The following is a 20491-nucleotide window of genomic DNA, read 5'->3' on the forward strand; positions in this document are numbered from 1 at the left end:
CACCGTCATATCACATAATCGTCATGTTCTCTATCCATGTTCTCTTTTGCTTCTCTTTGATGCTTCTCTGATACCTTAGATCATCCATTTATATAGATAGTAATTTTCATGGAATTAACAGGCAATGCAAGGTCTTACCTTTGCTTTAAGGTATTATTTGCAAAATATTTCATATGAAATGGCTACAGAGAAAGTTCAAAAAAGAAACACAGGGAGAAAATAAGTATTCCTTGAAGCATCAGATATCGATAGTGTTGCTACACCCAGTAATTTCCATTTAGGAACCATAAACTCAGGTAATTATTTTGTTCTGTGTGTATAACTGTATTATTTAAAATAGTAAAATAATAAAAAATTTCAAACAATCCAAATGTCCAACAATAAAGTGGTTAAAAGTACACTATGGTGGAATATTATGCAGTCATTAAAAATGGTATCTTCAAAGATTAAATATAAGAAGCAGGGCACAAAACAGATTATGTAAGTAGCATAGTCACAATTTTGGAAAGTATATATTATATTTTATTAAGAAAAGAAGACAAAATTCAAATACATCAAAATGCTCTCAGGGGGCTTCCCTGGTGGCACAGTGGTCGAGGGTCCGCCAGCTGATGCTGGGGACATGGGTTCGTGCCCCGGTCTGGGGGGAACCCACATGCCGCGGAGCGGCTGGGCCCGTGAGCCACGGCCGCTGGGCCTGCGCGTCCAGAGCCTGTGCTCCGCAACGGGAGAAGCCACAGCGGTGAGAGGCCCGTGTACCACAAAAAAAAGCTCTCAGGAATTACCATTTGATGGTGGGAAAACAGGTGACTTTAATCTTCTCCTTTATTCCTCTCTGTATTTTCCAAATTCTCTACAATGAATATTACTTTCCTAATAAAAATACATAATCGGTGTTATTTAAAATGCAAATGTCAAAAAGAAATATCACCATTTTATGAAAAATTATTAATTGAAATCCTTTTGATGTACTGTCAAAGTGTAACACCTTCTATGTAGTTCTGCCTTCATACCATGGCAATTCTCTCTCACAGAGGATAAAAAGGAAGTGAGTTCCTCCTTGGCACCCGAGCAGCCACCCACTCTAAAATACCACCAGAGAACAAGGTAGGAAACTGCCTTACCTTGTTGTAGTATTTCAGAACTCCTCTGTAGAGGTAGGCACGCACACTCTGAGGATAAATTTGGATGGCCTCATTACAACTCAAGATTGCTTTGGAGTATCTGCCTTTCAAACCATAGTAGGCTACTCGACTTAAATATGCCTTTTCAGAGAAAGAGAGGAGGAAAGCAGGAACAGATATTTTAGTAAAAGCATCAGTTCTACCAAAATACATGGTAGCTGGAACAAATTTATGCCACCCAAAGATGGTATAAAATATAGACTTTTTGTCACTCTCTTTTATTAAGAAAATTTCAAACATACAGAATAATTGAAAGAATACTACAGTAAACACCCATATGCCTACCACCTGGATTCAATAATTATTAACATTTTTCAATTTTGTTGTATCTATTTTTTCCTGAACTATTTGAAAATAAGTTGTAGACATCATAAAACTTCACCCCAAGTCTTCCAGTATGCATCTCCCATGAAGAAGACATTCTCCTACATAACCACACTACCACTGTATATCTAAGAAAATTAATAGTATTTCCCTAAAATCATCTAATATTTCATCCATATTCAAATTTCATATGCTTTTAAAATCAAGATCCAATGGAGTTTCACCTATTGGATTTTGTGTGGTCTCTAGTCTCTTAAGAGGTAGGAATCAATGTGACAGCAAAACAAGAAGTAAAATTAATAACATAGTATATAAAATAATTATTAATAGGTACACACCTATTTAATACCTATTAATTATTAATAGGTATTAAAATATTTATAATATTTGTATAACCACAATTCACGAAGCACTTTTACCTATATAATTTCCCTGTTGGAAATCATATTTTTAGTTCAAGGGGAAATACAGATATATGGATTATTAAAACTGCTGAAAAGTAAGTAAAACTAACTGTTGCTAACTAATAGCAATAACATTTAAAGATTTAATAGTTTTAGCAAATTTAACACACTTTCCAAACCACTGAAATTGTTCACTTAAATACCTGGTAATGTTTTGGATCAAGGGTAATTGCACGATTAAAATCCAGGATTGAACTGTCCTTGTGGAGTTTTACTTTACAAAGCCCACGTTGATAAAAGCCTTCTGCAAAATCAGGATCTGCTTTCACAGCTTTTGTAAAAGAATCAAAAGCCTAGAAGAGCAAATCGTGTAGTGAGTAGAATGTATTAATTTAAAATGTTAATACATTACAGTATATAACTATTGTTGAAAAGTTTTCATTTTAGTTTTTGGTCATTTTAAATATGTTTCTCCCAGTGAACCTTGTGGAGCAAAAAAAATTTATGAACAAGCTAGATTTATTATTATAATTTACAGGTTCCCTTACTCCCAGACTAATGTCTGCATAATCCATGTTGTTACAACACTTTCAGAGGTGTAACTTTAATCATTATTCTTCCTCTTGTGTTTCTTCAAAGAAATCACAATTAGTACATTTATTTTCCATGTGGGCCAGCAGATATATGGTTACAAAATTTCAAAGCAATGGAACTCCAAAATTTTTCCTAATATTGTAAAGCAAAGCTAGGTTTTCTCTGCTTGTCCAAAGCTAAAAACATGAAAAATATTTGTAATTAATCTTATATTTATTGTAATTTCTTACAATAAATGGAACAACTAATCAAGTGCAACTCTTTTTTAAAGTTATGAAGATGCAAAGTTTCAGACACTGTCCACCCCTATGAATATAAGGACTGGGTGTGTGTGTGTGTGTGTGTGTGTGTGTGTGTAGTTGTGGAAGATTCAAAAATAGCCAATGGAAAATACACATTTATCATATCATTGAAAATTTTGAAATGGAGAATTCTGTGAAATAGCCAAATACTGGATAAATACATAATAATTGAATCAACTGGTTTTCAATGAATCTGGTTTTATTCTGATTTGAATTGCTCAGCTGCCAATAACAGAAATCAAACAGTGTCCTAAACATTTTCCATTTATTCTACATTACACTGAAGCACTCAATATAAAGTACTTACAATTTAATAAGTAAATTTATACTAATGTGATGAAATTTTGATATAATAAGTTCTTACAATTAAATTTGTTTAGTGGGAAACATGCATTAGTCTTCCGAATAGTGTTGACAAACAGGCATCAATAAAATGTTTGAATAAATAAAACAATGTAGTAGGTTTTGCAGGGTGCAGACTGCCTATAGTAAGCCAAGCTTTATAAGAAGCTTTGGTCTAGTCACTCACTGTTTAGGTAGCCTTCAGAAATGGAACTGAATGCAAGGAAACAATTTCTAACACCATAAAATACCTATGCTCTTAAATACACAAAATACCAGTTGTAAGTTGCCTTCCTCCATGTAACAAAGACCCAAGTGAAACAGACAGTCTGATGAAGCTGCTACGGCATTTCGTCCTTTATCAGAATGAGAAAAGATATCCAACGCCTTTTTAAACATTCTCATGGCTTCCTATAATGATTTTTAAAAAAAAGAGAGGGAAGGGAATGTTTTTTTCTAATATTTATTTAACACAACAGCCTTAGATGTTAAAAGGAATCCTGAGCACACAGCCCTACTCTCATTTCACAAGAGGACACACAGACCTGGTAAAGACACAGATCTTGTCAGTGCACCAAGAGGGAGGACTTCTGACAGGCAGGAAATCTGACCCACCCAGGTGCCTATCCTACAGGCAGGTACGTAAGCAGGGTTACACAAGTGGACTTTTGGAACTATAATTTCTAAATTCTAAAGGATATTTTCTCATAGTCTTAAATCAGACTAAAATTTATAGACCAATTTATGACCAATTTCCTAGTAATTCTCCTGAAGGGAATGCCAGGCAGCTATTAGGTAGTAAAAGTTCTCCACTGATAATATCTGAGGTTGTTGTAATCAACTTTTATTTTGTCCTGCTATGCTCTCAAGGGGGTTCCACTGACACCAGAAAATAAACTAACATCAAAAATTACCCATTTAAACTATTCTGTCAAAATAGTTGAAACTCTTAATGAAAAAAATTCAACTTTCCAAATAGAAACGCGTTTTCATAACTAGCTACTCAATGTATTTACCTAATATATAGAAATACAGTTACTTGTGACTCTTTAGCCCACTTTCTTAATTATATTAAATTGCTAAAGAAACAATGAGGTTGGGCTTCCCTGGTGGCGCAGTGGTTGAGAGTCCGCCTGCCGATGAAGGGGACGCGGGTTCGTGCCCTGGTCCGGGAAGATCCCACATGCCGCGGTGCGGCTGGGCCCGTGAGCCATGGCCGCTGAGCCTGCGCGTCCGGAGCCTGTGCTCCGCAACGGGAGAGGCCACAACAGTGAGAGGCTCGCGTATCGCAAAAAAAAAAAAAAAAGAAACAATGAGGTTTAACTTGGATATGCTGTGTCCTTTGTGCCCACCCTTAGTTTACATCACATGTCTAAAGCTTACCTCAACATTCATCCTTCCAGCCTCACTCAGCACATGCCTTTGCAATAGAAAAAAATGCATCACCTTCTCAATTTCCCTCATTTTTACTATTCAAAGTCTCTACATCTTCTTCATTTCCATCTTTTTTTCTCCTGTCTTTGAATGGTTTCCTTTCTTCTTTTCAGAGCTAACTCCTCAAGCTGTGCCCTTGACCCCAACTCCTTCTGTCCCGCCTTCTGCTTTTGGATCTCTGCCCCTTCATTGCCTCCTGGAGTCCATAAAGTCTTCCATCACATTTAAATTAAAATGAACACATCTTCTCCTCCTCCTCTAGCTGATGTCCCACCTCTCTTTCCTTCACTCTAAAAAAGTAGTGGATGCTCTCATAGGGCAAATGTACATTCCAAACACAGTACCGTGGCAGCCGTGTGGAGAAAAGCTTGGAAGAGTTCAACACTATTATATAATTCAAACAAAATACAAATATGTTCTGGACTAGGATAATGACCAGAGAAATAGAGAAAGGAAGTGGATTTGAGAGACATTTAGAAAGTAGAACCAAGAGAGCATGACTATTGATTGGGTAGAAGAGGGACCCAATCAAAAGTGACTTCAGGTTTCAGGGAGGTTAAAGTAAATTTAAGATTATTCCAAAGAAGGAATTTGATATCATAAAGGTGTCAATTCTCCCTAAAATAATCTACAGATTCAATACAATTCAATCAAAATTCCAGCAGGGTTTTAAAATCTTGACCAGCTGGAAGAGTAAAGGCCCAAGAATAACCAGGAATTTCCTGGAGAAGAATATGTATGGTGTGGCAACTTGTTCCACCAGATGTCAAGAATTACAATAAAGCAACAGTAGTTAAAACATTGTACTATTAGGCCAGGGATAGAAAAATTGACCAAAGGAATAGAATAGCCCAATAGAATAGCCCAAAATCAGATCCACACATACATGAAAGGTTATAATAGGACAGATGTACCACTTCAGATCTTTGGTTTAGAAGAACATTTCAATAAATGATACTGGAACATTTGAGTATCCATATGGGGAAAACTGAAGTTTTATCACTATATCACATTCAAAAATATCAATTTAAGGTAGAGTGAGGTCTTAAATGCAAAAAGCAGAATTTTTAAACTTTTAGAAGAAAATATGGGAAAATATCTTTATGACCTTGGTGTAGGGAGGGAATTTTTAAACAAGAATTTTTTTTAAAGCTGTGACAATAAAACAAAAAAAGATATATTCAACTACATTAAAATTAAGACCCTCTGCTCATCAAAAGACATCATGAAGAAAATTTTAAAACCAGCCACAAATTGCAAGAGGATACATGACACACATGTAACCAACCAAGGACTAATACACAGGACTTATTTTTTTCAATGCCAAAAATCAGTATGAACAGGACAAACAAAAATGTGTACAGCAAATTGATAGAACAGGAAGTATAAACATATAAAAAGATACCTCAACCTTTGCTCAAACTGAGAAATGTTAATTAAGACCATAATGAGACATTAGTTTTTATCCACCAAACTGATAAAAATAAAGTAGACAGCACCAGTTATTGTAGAGGATGGAGATCAACAGGAATACTCATACACTACAGGCGGGAGAATAAATTGGTACAACCCTATGGAACAATGTGCCATTTTCTTGAAAGTTAAACATTTACATTCTCTACATACCAACAATGTTAACAGAAGACATGAAAAAGAATATTACCCTTACTCTTAAGAGGAAAAAAAACAAAAGAAAACAACCCAAATATTAATTAACAGAAGAATCAATAAATAAATGGTATGGTTTAGTTTTGTAAAAAAAAAAAAATATATATATATATATATATATATATATATATATGTAAGCAGTAATTCCAAGCACAATATAAAAATTACATTAATAGGCTTAGTAAACATTACTCAAGACTTTTCACCTTGTTCCTCTTGGCCTTCATTTGAGCTTTTGCTAATAGAGCATACATGGTGACCTCAGGCTTATTCAAAGTGATCCCATCTAAGACCTGAATGGCCTTGTCATGTTTCTCACAAAATGAATAAATGAGTGCTTGCTGTATAGGACTCAACTCAATGAGACCTAAAAGGAAAGGAAAATTTATCAATAACTTTGCCAAGTATCTAGGACTTAGAATATAATTATTTTAAGACAGTCAAGCAATTCAATAATCTATTTTTACAATATGAATTAATAAATCAATATGATACTAAAATCTACTTACTGTCAACAAACAATAAGACATTCCAACTACAAATGAACAAACAAAAAATAACAGCATAAGCCTGGTATTTCCTATAATAATCTCCCTCACAAAATTCACTAAGCTATGAAGTATTTTACAAATTGGTTACATACATGTGAAACTGAAGTTTAAGTTTCAAAATCTAACTTTGACTTTCAAGTGAACCCTTCATGCTACCTATACACAGCTACTGAAAATAGTATAAAAAATTTAAAGAAGTATTTCTTTTTAAATTAAGACAATATTATAATTTTACATTGATTATATTTACCTTTGGTCATTTCTGCTACTTGGTAAATAGTGAACTTTGCAAGACCATAGCACTTCATCCTAAGAAGATATTGTCCTCTGGAAGAAATAACAGCTTTTTAATTTTAAGCAGTTAAAAATAATTTTTCTAAAATAAAGTTTTTTATACTCAGTTACTTAAAATTTTAAATTATAATACATTTATTCATACTTATTATAATACATTTGAAATTATAAATATTTTATGTAAGTCTAAATAGGCCAATTAGCGTGGAGATGTGAGAAGAAAACAATTTAGTAAATGTGAAGCTGAAAGAAAAATAGTCAGATCTTTTTGTAATTATCAGCATTTGAAAAGTTATACTCTGTTGCTGAGAAATTTTAAAAGCTAAACACAGTTTAAGGGGCATACAAATGGAGAAGTCTTTACATAAATTGTTAAAATGTGGTTCAAGAGTTAAAAGATGAAGCAAGACCTTATCAGAAAGCATTGTTCCAGTCCATTTTCCCATTTTCTGTAAATCCATTTCCCATGTTAGTAATTATAATATATTTTTGGTAGTGATAACTCGTAATTTGCAATGGGTCCTTTTATAGCAAGCTCTACTGCATTTGAAATACAATTCAATGTATCTTTTTTTTCACTGAATTATCTGAGGTTTATACTTGGTACCTCTGGGTACACAATCAAAATATATTACCTTACTTTCATGAGATCTGTGATAACTATCTAACCAGTAATCTAGAGAGGCCTCAAAGAACTTAAACACAGACAGTTGTGTTTTGATGCAAGGACAGAACAAAGGGAAAGATCTGTTATCTTATATTATGAATTATCTTAAAGTTTAACAAAAACAACTATATCTGACTTGCTGATTTGGAGATGGCCATTTCTGGGAGATTAAATGTAAAACAAGGAGGCTGGAAGGATCAAGAAAGAACTAAGGATTCCAACAGCTAGCTCAGATACTAAGTTATCCCAAGAAGAATTCTATTTCTATACACATACCTTATTATATATAATTGGATTCCATCTGGCTGAAGGTGGATAGCACGAGATAACTCTCTTACTGCCTTTTTCAATTTGTGCAACTGTTGAGTGATAAATAGAAACTTAGCTCATAATAATACTGATTGCTTCCTTTCTGATAGTTATTCCCTCCCACCCTTCAATACAGAAATTTTGCAGGAATCTCTCCTAATACATGTGTTTCTTAAGAATCCTCAAAGCAAGTGGGATACAGAGAAGTTAAAAAAAAATTTATGAAGCAAAGTCTTTGTTTTTAATTATCTTTAAATTTGAAGAATGATTACGCAGATCCACAAATATATAGTTTTAAATAAATATGATTATATCATATATTCTAGCTTGTTTTTCTTTTTTGTTTAGCTTTTCAGTTTTCTCCCTCAACCATAACACCTTTTACACCAAACTTTACTCATGTTAATAAACTAGCTTGCAAAGGAATGTAAAATAAAGAGTAAAAGTCAATTCCACTTAAAAATAAGAGAGGAAAAACAAGCTTGCACTTAATGAGTAAAATGAATGAATAAAACAAAATACAACAATGATGAAAAAGATATCTGTTTAAAATCAATATACAGTGAAAAGTAAACAACGATTCTTTCCTTAATACTGGTTACAGAGCATAATCTGAATTTATACAAATTTTTACAAACATTGGGGAAATTACAAAAGGGGGAACTAAACACATCCCAGCAAAATGAACCTGGGACAACCAACGACTCCTCTTACTATGCTGACATGGTGATCAAAACATTTGTGCATAGAAGTAGACAATACCTGTTAAAATGGTACAAAGTGTTTGGAGGAAATAGTGGGTGGAGTCAAAAGAGGGAATTCAAAAGGAGGGAGTCTGAGATGTTTTTAAATAAATTTAAGAATTACTGTGGAACTTCAGGCCTGCTGCTTCTCAAGCTAACCCTGATCAGGTTGGTGTAATTAGTAAACCACCTTGTCATATGCCTGCATTGCTCCACCTGGTTCCAATCATACATAGCTATGCATTGAGGAAACCCTGACTGGGAATGATGGAGGCTCACTCTCTGGTCTTTGCAAGTTTTCCTGGGGCTGGACTTCTCCAGGTAGCATTAGATTGGATTTATCCTGGAGCCTAAACCCACACCATAGGCATATGTATTCTTCTACATACATACACAGGGTTTGGTTTGTCATTGTTTTATCTACATGGGATCATACTGTATACACTTTAAAGTCTTCTAAATCTTGTTCTAGAATATCTCTTGGAAATCCCTCCAAATCACCTGGCATAATTCTAACTATTCTTTTTATTGACTATATAATACTCTATAGTGTGAATACAACATAATTTATTCAACCATTACTGTGAAGAGGTTTTTGTCTCCTCAGAACAATGAGTCTTTGAATATATGTCCTTACACCTTGATATTATGCTGGTGCTTTGGTTTCTAAATATGCTCGGAGGAAATTCCAACTTCCCCATAAGGCCTCAGCTCCATCAACAGGGAGTGAAGCAAAAAGGCCACACACACTCCCCACCCCTTCCCAACAGGGATCAAAAGCAAACCTGCCCTGGGGATAATACCAAAATGGCCCCAGGGTCTTCTGCTTCCATCATCAGGAAGGTAAGGACTTAGTCACACTGCATCCTGAGATGAAGACAATGAGAACAGAGCCCCTAGCAAACTCCCAATGGACATGCAGTGTGAGCAAGAAATGAACCTTTGTTACTTTAAGATGGTGATTTTGAACTTTTATTTGTTGTTGTTTTCCACAGCATAACAGGCTATCCTGACTGAAACCAATGTGAGGAGAGGACTTGTAGGAGATGAGGGCAGAAAGGTAACAAGGAGCCAGTTCACATGAGCTCTTGTAGGCCTTTGGCTTTTGCAAGATTTGGCTTTTATTCTGAGCACAAAGGGAAGCTATTGAAGGGTTCCAGGCAAAGAAGTGAAATAATCTGATTTATGTTTTAACAGGATCACTATGCTGCTGTTTTGAAAACCCATCAAAAAGGAATAAAGAACAGAAGCAAAAAGACCAGGAGGCTACTGCAATAACCCTGGTGAGAAATCAGTGTCTTGGACAGGACAGTTAATGATGGAGCAGTAGAAGGGAATACCTGTTTTGAAAGGCAGACACAACAGCTAACAGTCTTTATCTCTGGGAAGTCCAAGTTGGTTGGAGTCAGAGAGAGCTCTTATTATTTACTATATTGTTTGAATTTTACACTAAGGATATATTATTTTTTTAATTTAAATAACTTGTAAATTTTAAAAAAAATTTAAAAGAAAGTGTGAATGATTTGGACCCCATTCTATGCACAGATCTCATTCTATGAACTCACCCATTCACTCACTCCTCATACACACACACACAAAACTGATGGACTCTAAAATGTTAACAGTAGTTATCTCTGGAGAATGAAATAATGGATGTTTTTTAATGTATTCTTATTTGCATACATATATTACATGTGGTAAATATACATTGCTTTTGTAATAAGAAAAAAAACAGGCATTATTTTAAAAAAAAAGACAAAAATTCACACCTAATCAGGAGAGGATTTTTAAGTGGGTAATTTTAGTTAACTATCAATATATCTACCTAATATGTATTGCTTATAAATGCGTTAGGCTCTGTAATTAGCTGAAAAAGAATACGTTGATATATTTGAAATTACATTGAACAAATATTCAAAAAATTGAAACATTTTTAAAAAATCAAAGTTCTCAAACCTTAAATACCTTATGATAGGCTTCTGCTCGACAAATATAGCTTTGAATATACATAGGGTCAAGTCTAATAGCCTCAGAAAAATACCGAGTGGCTTCAATGTAGTTATCCAGATGTAGTAGATATATGAGGCCAATATTTATATAAGGCAAAATAACGGTTCTAAAAAAAATGAGAAAGCAAAATATTCTTAGACATTTTAATTATTCCAGATATTCTCCAATTATAAATGAACCTAATGAAATACATACATCAATTTATACAAGGGTTCTTTCTCTTGGACAGGACAGTTTTCCTAAAGCAAAATAAATTAGTTAAATACTTTCTATTAAAAATTATAAACACCTTTATGAAATCCTTAGTTAGGAATAAACATTTGTAGAGCCTGTCCTAGGAACTGATTTCCTGAAGTCTCCTAGACTCTTAGCAATACTTCACTCTTCCCTGACTTATTCTTGACTTATCTTGGATAACAAGCTTAGTTTTCCTCAACTCAAAAGTTTTTGCCTCAAGCTATGTTATATTCGCCAAGAGAAAGGGTGAGGAACAGTGAGAAAGAGCAAGATTCTCGAGGCTTAGGGTTAAAAATCCTCTCCACAGAGGTATTAACCCAGTTGCTTTTCTATATCAAATAAAAGTTGTTTTTCTCTCTTAGAATCAAACAATTTTCAATGTAGAAATAACCTTAGAAATTATTTGTTCCATGCCTCTATTTCAAAATGAGGAAACTACACATTCTGTATCCCAACTGCACAGAAGCCCTGACCCTTTTGCCGACTGCCCACTTTCTGGCTTTCTGCAACTGAAACTCATTTCTTTCTCTTCCTGACTCAAAAATATCCCAAAGAAAACCACTGAGGCCATTGTGGAGCCACAATGTTCCATGGGCCATGACTTTTCCCAAGTCAAGTTCAAAGTTTACCTTAAATAAGCTAAGTAAGCAGTCTGCCGGTTGGCACAGAATGGGCATGATTTGTTACTCTTTCTGACACCTTCCATTTTAAAGAATACTTCTTTGGAAAAAAGAGGAATTATTTAATTAACTTCTACTTTTTACAGCCTGGCTTTCTGACTAGTGTATGTAACTTTCAGTCTGTTCCTTCCTGAACCTATGTTCTAATGGTATTTGCTTTTTTTATTTTGCTTTACTAAACAAAATGTAGTCAGAAGTCCTAAATAGAGGATTTCTTCCCACTGAGTCGTATATCCTGCCTAGCAACAATATAGCAAGCAAGTATTTTGCCATTATTTTAAAACTTGATGACAATTTTCCATGAACTTAACTTCAAAAAGTTTTAACCTGGGCATGCCCAAACTGCTCTTAATTACTGGTTGATTTTGCTATCCTTGGATTTAAACTCCTCTCAAACCCATTCAATCTCTAAAGTTTGCAGAAGCATCTGAGGCAAACAGATATCGAGAACAGTTCTTATTTTAGAAGTAAGCTTATTTTCAGAGGTAGTATTCTAATTCTAGGATGGCTTCATAATTGTCTCATTTTTACAAGGTTATTAATGATGAGGGGAGAAAGCTTTTTCTTCCACCTTGGTGTTTTCCTGATTTTATATAAAAGTGAAATCAATAAGAATCAAAGGGAAAACATACCTTTCTAGAGAAATAACAGCTTCAAAGTCACAAACTGCCAGCAACCAAAGCTTTAGATCCGTGTAGAGTGCGCCACGATGCAGGAAGCAGCTAAGATTCTCACAGCCGTCATTTATGAGAGCTTAAGAATAAAGGGATATATTGTATTCAGGTTCTGAACAAACATATCCGAGTTACATTTTAGCCTATGCCCCTTCCTACTGCTTATTCTTATTTTTTTTAACATTACATAAAATAAAACATATCTGTCATGAGTGTACTTATTTGGTGAGTAAAACACAGTACTCACATAAAAACGTGTATTTGTTTATAAGGAACAATGTGACTGTTATGGTTCACAAACTCATTAGAGCTGGAAGAAATCCTGGTATTAATCTATGATAGTCCACTCACTTTACAGATGAAGAGATTAAGGTCCAAAGGGGCCAGGTACAGTGACCATGCAAATCAATGGCAAAGATGGGCCTAGAATCTAACCTCTGATCCCCTGCAGTGGATTGCAGTCAGAAAGGTGCCATTGCCCTTGATGGCTTGTTATTATTTGGAAGGTAGGAAGGCATCATTACTGGCCCAAGAACAGGTCCTGGTACAAACCCAGACTGGGGCAGACAGAAGAGGTCAGGCTTATACACATAAACCAGGAGGGACAGCTCAAAGAGCCTACTCCAATTGCAAGCAGACCTTGGAGTTAACGCAGGCAACTTGACTATGCGTATCCCAAAGAACAGAAGCATGGGGCAAAAATAACCTCCTCTCAGGACTCCAGGCATGTGGCTCTCATCAGTGACCAGTCTAGCAGTCTAGAGGTTATCTCGTGTCTCCTCACTTACTGATTCCCCCTCAACTTTCAAAAACATGCAGTGAAGTAGATGAGATTTTTACATTTCATCCACATCGCCCAAGCTTCTCAAGCTAAAAAGGGAAAGTTCTGCAAACAATGTACATAATGTTCACAGCCTGGGACACAAATATGCACAATACTAGATTTGGGGACGTATTCCTAGTGTAAGCAGTGATCATACAGATTAAGCAATCACTTGAAGGCCATTTGACTGCTCAGTTCACAGTATGACCGTCTAGCAAGGAGAAAAATAGCTGCAGTTGGTTAGTTGGTTGCTTTAGAAAAATAGAAACATTCTTCTTTTTTTTTTTTTTTTTTGCGTTACGCAGGCCTCTCACTGTTGTGGCCTCTCCCGTTGCGGAGCACAGGCTCCGGACGCGCAGGCTCAGCGGCTGTGGCTCACGAGCCCAGCCGCTCTGCGGCATGTGGGATCTTCCCGGACCGGGGCACGAACCCGTGTCCCCTGCATCGGCAGGCGGACTCTCAAACACTGCGCCACCCTCTTCTTTTTTTTTTTTTCTTTTTTTTTAATTTATTTTTTTTAATTTTTGAATTTATTTTTTTATACAGCAGGTTCTTATTAGTCATCAGTTTTATACACATCAGTGTATACATGTCAATCCCAGTCGCCCAATTCTTCACACCATCACCACCACCATCCCGCCGCTTTCCCCCCCCTTGGTGTCCATATGAGAAACATTCTTCTTGAGGAAACAAAAATATTAGAATTACTTATCCTCTCTGTGCTTCGGTTTTCTCATCAGTAAAATGGGGATGATAATAGTACCTACCTCATAGCATTATTCTGAAGAGTAATTGAGACTCTCCATATATAGCATTTAGAATAGTGCTTGGCAAGTAGTGAAATGCCTAATGAATGTAAGATATTATTATTAGCTTAGAAAAATATATTGAGGGTCCTTTTTGATTGTGAAAGATAAAACTCCTTAGGCTATCCTATAGGAAAAGATTGAGGCTAAAATAAAGCTGGTCTGCTCTGAATAATTAAATAACAAGGATCTGTATTATTGTGATAGCCTAGAAAAGAGCAGGTGAAAAGCCCAAAACTTGGAGAAGAGGGAAATACGAGAAAGCAGCTCTTAGGAAGACCAGGAAGAAAGGGGTTTCGCCAGATGGCAGATGGACAGGGCTGACAGAGACCAATAAAAGATAAACTTACAGAAATAAGGGTGTTTAACCTTCAAATTTAAATTATCTGTGCTAACTTTATCCTCTGAACCCTAAAACATTTAGTAACAGATGGTAGCCGTGAGCAGTGAACGGGTGAACAAAAATGGAGACTCAATCAGACAGCAGAAATTAGGTACAAAGATTCCAAGAGAATTGAACAGGAATCCTCAGTTCTCTCTTCTAGGAATCCTTGGAAATAGAAGGGAGGGCACTAGACTCCTCTCAGCACATAGGATGGGCTTTGAGTTATTTTATTTGAATATTCATGGGAAGGGTGACCTCAGAAGGCAAATGGATTTAGAGATATCAAGAAACAATCATCTTTTGGAGTTCCCTGGTGGTCTAGCGGTTAGGATTCGGCACTTTCACTGTTATGGCCCGGGTTCAATCCCTGGTCAGGGAACTGAAATCCCGCAAGATGCAAAGCACTGCCAAAGGAAAAAAAAGGAGAAACAATCATCTTAGATTGCCTCCCCTGAGGAGCTATGTATTCTCTTCCTAAGAGTCTAGTGGTCTCCTTAATCTCTAGATTCTGCCTCATCTAGGATGTTGGGATTCTAGCACTTTGCACCCAGGTGAACACAGCCATGTTTGGAGTGTTGGACTCTGGCTAGAATTTGCCAGTCAGGATGGGCTAATTTATTCAGCTGGACACTGTTTACTGAGCACTTATTCTATGCCCAGAATTGTGGACATATTCATATACCAAGAATGCACTGGTACAGGGTAAAGAGGAAATGGCCACTTTTAGCTGCTGCATCCTCTTACTGAGGATTCTCAAAGCCCATTTTTAGTCTAAGGGTTACAAAACTCTGAATTTGACTAATCCATGGGCTGGGTCTATGGAGTAGGACACAGCCCACTAGGAAAAATCACTACCATTTTATCAAGACGACTAAGAAATAGGCCTGGGGCTTCCCTGGTGGCGCAGTGGTTGGGGGTCCGCCTGCCGATGCAGGGGGAGTGGGTTCGTGCCCCGGTCCGGGAGGATCCCACGTGCCGCGGAGCAGCTGGGCCTGTGAGCCGTGGCCGCTGGGCCTGCGCGTCCGGAGCCTGTGCTCCGCAACGGGAGAGGCCACAGCGGTGAGGGGCCCGCGTACCGCAAAAAAAAAAAAAAAAAAAGAAATGGCCTGGATTTCCATAAATAGCCGAAGAACTTCATATATAGAAAGAGATTTCTTTGATATGATGTTCTCTCTGTCACAGTTGTACACACGTAAACACACACACACTCATACACACTAAAAGGGAATATTAGAAACACTTTTAGCTAAATTATTGTAGCTTTAAGTATAAATAAATATATATGCTATATAAATATATACAAGTATATATATATATATATAAATGTATAACAATATACATATTACATTAGTCATCCCACATTAGTATTCTACTCCATGAAAGTGAGCTGCTGAACCTCAGATTAAATTCCCATGTATTTGCCATTAAGGGTGAAGTACCTGAAACACTATAATCCTGCAGTGCTCTAAGAGGGTTACTCTTCCTAAATAAGCAGGCTCTGTAATACAATGCTAACCAGTTATTAGGATCTAAGTGAATTGCAGTAGAAAGATCTTGAGTTGCTTGCTTATAAAAGTGCTGTTTAAAATATACTCTCCCTCGGTATGTCCTAGAAAAAGTAAAAAATTCATTTTAACATGTACTGCAAAATATAAATTTTCTCTTTTGGGCAAACTTATACAACTACTTTTATATTTGAATAACAACTTGTGATTATTTCTCTTTGCTTCCCAGGAAAGTTTAGTCATAATGTTAATAGCAAAAAGGATATGGACAATTTATAAATAAATATGTAAATATATAATAAAATACTTTATTATTATATGTATAAATAAATATATAAATATATAATAAAATACTTTATGCTTGTTGATAATATTATATATTAATTATATATATGCTTAATAATTATATTATATTTCTTACATTTATCAGAGAGGTGTGTCAATAAAATAAATGAGGCACCCAAGATACACTGAAGATACACCCCCAAAAATGGGAGGCAGCTCTATCTGCAAGGGTAAAAGCTATTGTATCAGTTTTATGAGTTGAATTCTATCTCCATTAACTTCTGACTTCAATTTCGAAATTTTCATTGACCTATATCAACTCTGAAAATCTCATCTTTGATCACTTAATAATGTAAAACAAATCAGTCTTTACAGCTAAAATTAAAAAGACAATTAAGGAAAAACAGGAAGAAAGCTAGTAGGTTGCCTGCTCTAAAGAAGTTAAATCCAGGGGGAGGAAAATAGATGTTCAAGAAGGTTATAGTATGAAAACAATGGTAATTTGGAAAAAAGAGTACAGCAAGTAACAGATGTCTTTCAAAAGCACTAAGCATCCTAAGACTTAGGATATTTTATCGTGGAACAAAATATTTTTTTACCCCACATATAAGAAATGTCTTATGTAGTTTCTAATGAATATAAGAATCTTACATTTATTTTTAATAATTTCTGATTGCTAAAGACTATTACTAATTATTTCTAAGTATATATATGATTCTGAACTTAAAATCCTACAGAATAAAGCATTACTAATATTTTTTGTAGGATTCCATTAAGTCATGTCAATTCCTCAAACACACTGACTTCTGCGTCCATTCCTTCTTTCATTTCTACCGCCTCAATACTGAAGACCCTCATCAGATCACATCTGGGCTACTACTTTATTCCATTCTTATCTCTAGCGTGATGAGATCTGATCATCAGCTAATAAAGATCACTTTTCTCAAAAACTTTCAACAGCCCCCTATTGACAATGGGATAAGGCTGAATTCTCTTAAAAAGGCATATAAGGCCTCCCATAAGATAACACCACATTATAACACCTTGAATTAACCTTCTGTTCTTCTCCAACTAATCTGATGCCTTCCTGCAAGTAATCCCCCTTTAAGTCAAGAAGTAGACAACCAGAATAGAACAATAACTAGGGATGAATTTTTAAAGAGCTTCAAAAAAGTTTGCCCTCTCTTCAAATGGCTGCAAGCTGAGATAATTCTAGAAGTAAGTTATTTCAAACTTTCAAAGAACAAAAATTATCCAATTCTAAAGACATGTTTCTAAGAAAAGAAAAAGATGAAAGACTTAATTCATTTTGAGAAAGTAGCCAAATCCTGAAATCAAAATCTGACTATGAAATTAGTGAACAATCTTACTATGAATATAGATGAAAAACTCTTGAAGAAAGTGAAGACAAAGCAAATTCAGTATTGTTTAATAATATTCTATCTAAAAATATATGACGGCCAAGAGGCATTTATCCTTCAAAATTAGAAAGCCTATTACCATGAAATTCTTATACATAGATCATAGGAAAAAAATTTAAACAGGAATAAAGAGATACTCCCTTGAAATAATTAAAGAATAAATGGCTCAAAAATTACAACTGTGATGTTTCTTGGTAAAAGTCAAAGGCATTTTCATTAAGTTCAAAAGATGAAGATTCTTATTATCACCAACATTATTGTTAAGTTAAAGTTGATACAATGATAAAATGAGTTGGGAAATTAGAGTAGAGCAAAAGAGGTAGAACAGGGAACTCCGAAACTCCACCTTTCCACAAAAGCAATGAATAAGCGGGCAAACACTGTCAGAAGCAATTAAAGAATTAAGAATCTAATTAAAAACTTAGAATCACCAGGGTAATACTTAATAAAGAAGGAAAAGCTGCAGAATTTTGGTAAGAGAGCTCTGTGGTGTTCTAACTCACCCTATTTCCCTCCCCAACTTCCCAGACACATGGTGGCCTTGAAGAAAACAACCTGCATTCCTGATGCAGGTTACTAGTACCAGATGGAACAATACAAATCTTATTCTCAAAGAACTGTAGCTGTGTAGTTTTGACCTGTCTGGTGGATCACTGAAAGACTGGCTCAAATGTTTCCCTTTGTTTTGACTGCCTTAGAGCTTTCCCAGGGCTGATGTGACTTCCTGGATGGTATTTATCAAAGTCATTTAAAGGCAAATGTATTAGCTGCTGCCACTTGGGGCAAGGGATAACAGCTGGGGCAGGCAATAGTCAAACCAAAAACCCTTGTAAGAAAGAAGGTGGAGAAGGAGATACCAGGGGGATGAGGGCTTTAGAAAGTTTCCGCATATTTTAGGGAATCTAAAAGGCCACATGCAAACCCAAGGCTGAAAGCATGCACAGAAAAGACCTACGAAGACCCTTAGCTTTCACCTCTGGTTAATTCAGGCTCTGTGCACGTAGGACATGAAAGCCAAGGCATTGAAGTTGTCTGGATAAGCATTCAGGGAGTGCCCCAAAAGAGAGTCAATCTGCAAAGACTGAGAGAGTTTTTTTGTTTGTTTCATTGGTTGGTTTCGTTGGAATCTCAGTCAAATCACTAGCTAACCTCCAAGATAACAGAACACAGACTTCAGTGGCCACACATGACAAAGAATACAGACTTACAAAATCTGTTCAGAAAAGTCACTAAACAAACTACACGAACGACAAGAAGCAGCAACAAAAAACACTTAAAGAGGAGGAGGTGAATATGATATCCAAAGGTGCCACATAATAATATTCAAAGTGACTACTTTTCAACAAACAATTACAAGTAATGCAAAGGAAGAAGAAAATATGGCCCATTCACAGGATAAAAAGAAAAAAATAGAAACCATCCTTGAGGAAGCCCAGACATTGGACAAAGACTTAAAATCAACTGTCTTAAAATCAACTTAGAAACTTCAAATAAACTATCTTTGGGAAACCCATGGCGGTCCAGTGGTTAGGACTCGGCGCTTTCACTGCCAGGGCGCAGGTTCGATCCCTGGTCAGGGAACTAACATCCTGCAAGCCATTTGGCCCAGCCAAAAACAAAAACAGAACAAAACAAAACAACCCACAAAACTATCTTAAATATGTTCATATAGCTAAAAGAAACCATAAAGAACTAAAGAAAACTAGGAGAATGATGTCTCAACACATAGAGAGTATCAATAAAGATACTGATAGGTAGAACTAGGTTGATAGATAGATAAATTATTGAAAAAAAGGAACCAAATAGAAATTCTGGAGTTGAAAACTACAAAAACGAATGAAAATTCACTAGGTTTCAACAACAGATTTGAGAAGGCAAAAGAAAAATTCAGGAAACTTGAAGTAAGGTCAATTCAGAGTATCCAGCCTGAGAAGCAGAAAGAAAAACAGAGTGGAAAAAAAAAAAGGCTAAGGAGCCTCTGGAACACCATCAAGCATACCAACATATGCATACATTGCAAGTCACAAAAGGAAAGGAGATAGTAAAGGAGCAGAAATGACATTTGAAAAAGTAATGGTTGAAAGCTTCCCAAATTTGATGAAAGAAATGAGTCTATACAACCAAGAAGCTCAATGATTCCATAAATTCGAAGAAATGTAGAGGCACCTTATAATCAACCTGGTGAAAGCCACAGACAAAGAAAGAATCTTGAAAGCAGTATGAGAGAAGCAACTCATCATGTACTTGGAATACTCAATAGATGAACAGCTGATTTCTCATTCAAAATCACGGCCAGAAAGATCATGACTCACTGAATAGTCTATGAATCATAAACACAATAAGTAAAAAGAAAACCACTCTTAGGCACAATATACCAAAACTGCTGAAATCCAAGGACAAGAAGGGCTTCCCTGGTGGCACAGTGGTTAAGAATCTGCCTGCCAATGCAGGGAACACAGGTTCGAGCCCTGGTCAGGGAAGATCCCACATGCCACAGCGCAACTAGGCCCGTGTGCCACGACTACTGAGCCTGCGCTCAGGAGCCTGTGAGCCACAACTACTGAGCCCGCATGCCACAACTACTGAAGCCCACACTCCTAGAGCCTGTGCTGCACAACAAGAGAAGCCACCGCAATGAGAAGCCCATGCACATCAACGAAGAGTAGCCCCCGATTGCCGCAACTAGAGAAAAGCCCTCGCACTGCAATGAAGACCCAACACAGCCATAAATAAATAAATAAAAATTTTAAAAACAAAGACAATGAGAAAAGTTTAAAAGCAACCAAAGGAAAACGACACATTACTTTCAAAGGCATTGACTAACCACTGATTTTTTCACTTAAAAAAAA

At 36.0% G+C, this 20491-nt stretch overlaps 2 protein-coding genes across 2 annotated transcripts in view; both read right to left on the minus strand.

The window, feature by feature from the left end:
- The window catches only part of LOC309959104 (tetratricopeptide repeat protein 6-like), a 38434-nt gene extending 27513 nt beyond the window's left edge, over positions 1-10921 (minus strand). Inside the window, exons 1-6 of the mRNA XM_082835243.1 lie at positions 10782-10921; positions 8041-8123; positions 7054-7130; positions 6459-6619; positions 2116-2265; positions 1125-1265 (exon numbers count right to left, since the gene is read on the minus strand). Coding sequence (XP_082691369.1) covers positions 1125-1265; positions 2116-2265; positions 6459-6619; positions 7054-7130; positions 8041-8123; positions 10782-10826 — 657 coding nt within the window. The 5' untranslated portion in view covers positions 10827-10921. The remainder of the gene's footprint in view (positions 1-1124; positions 1266-2115; positions 2266-6458; positions 6620-7053; positions 7131-8040; positions 8124-10781) is intronic.
- Positions 10922-12381: 1460 nt separating this feature from the next.
- The window catches only part of LOC309960347 (uncharacterized protein), a gene marked incomplete at its 5' end in the record, with an annotated part of 83512 nt that continues 75402 nt past the window's right edge, over positions 12382-20491 (minus strand). Inside the window, one exon of the mRNA XM_082837057.1 lies at positions 12382-12496. Within this exon, the coding sequence (XP_082693183.1) occupies positions 12484-12496 (13 nt within the window). The 3' untranslated portion in view covers positions 12382-12483. The remainder of the gene's footprint in view (positions 12497-20491) is intronic.

This window comes from Leucopleurus acutus (assembly GCF_964270905.1).
Source record: "Leucopleurus acutus genome assembly, chromosome: 1".
NCBI classification, from domain to species: domain Eukaryota; kingdom Metazoa; phylum Chordata; class Mammalia; order Artiodactyla; family Delphinidae; genus Leucopleurus; species Leucopleurus acutus.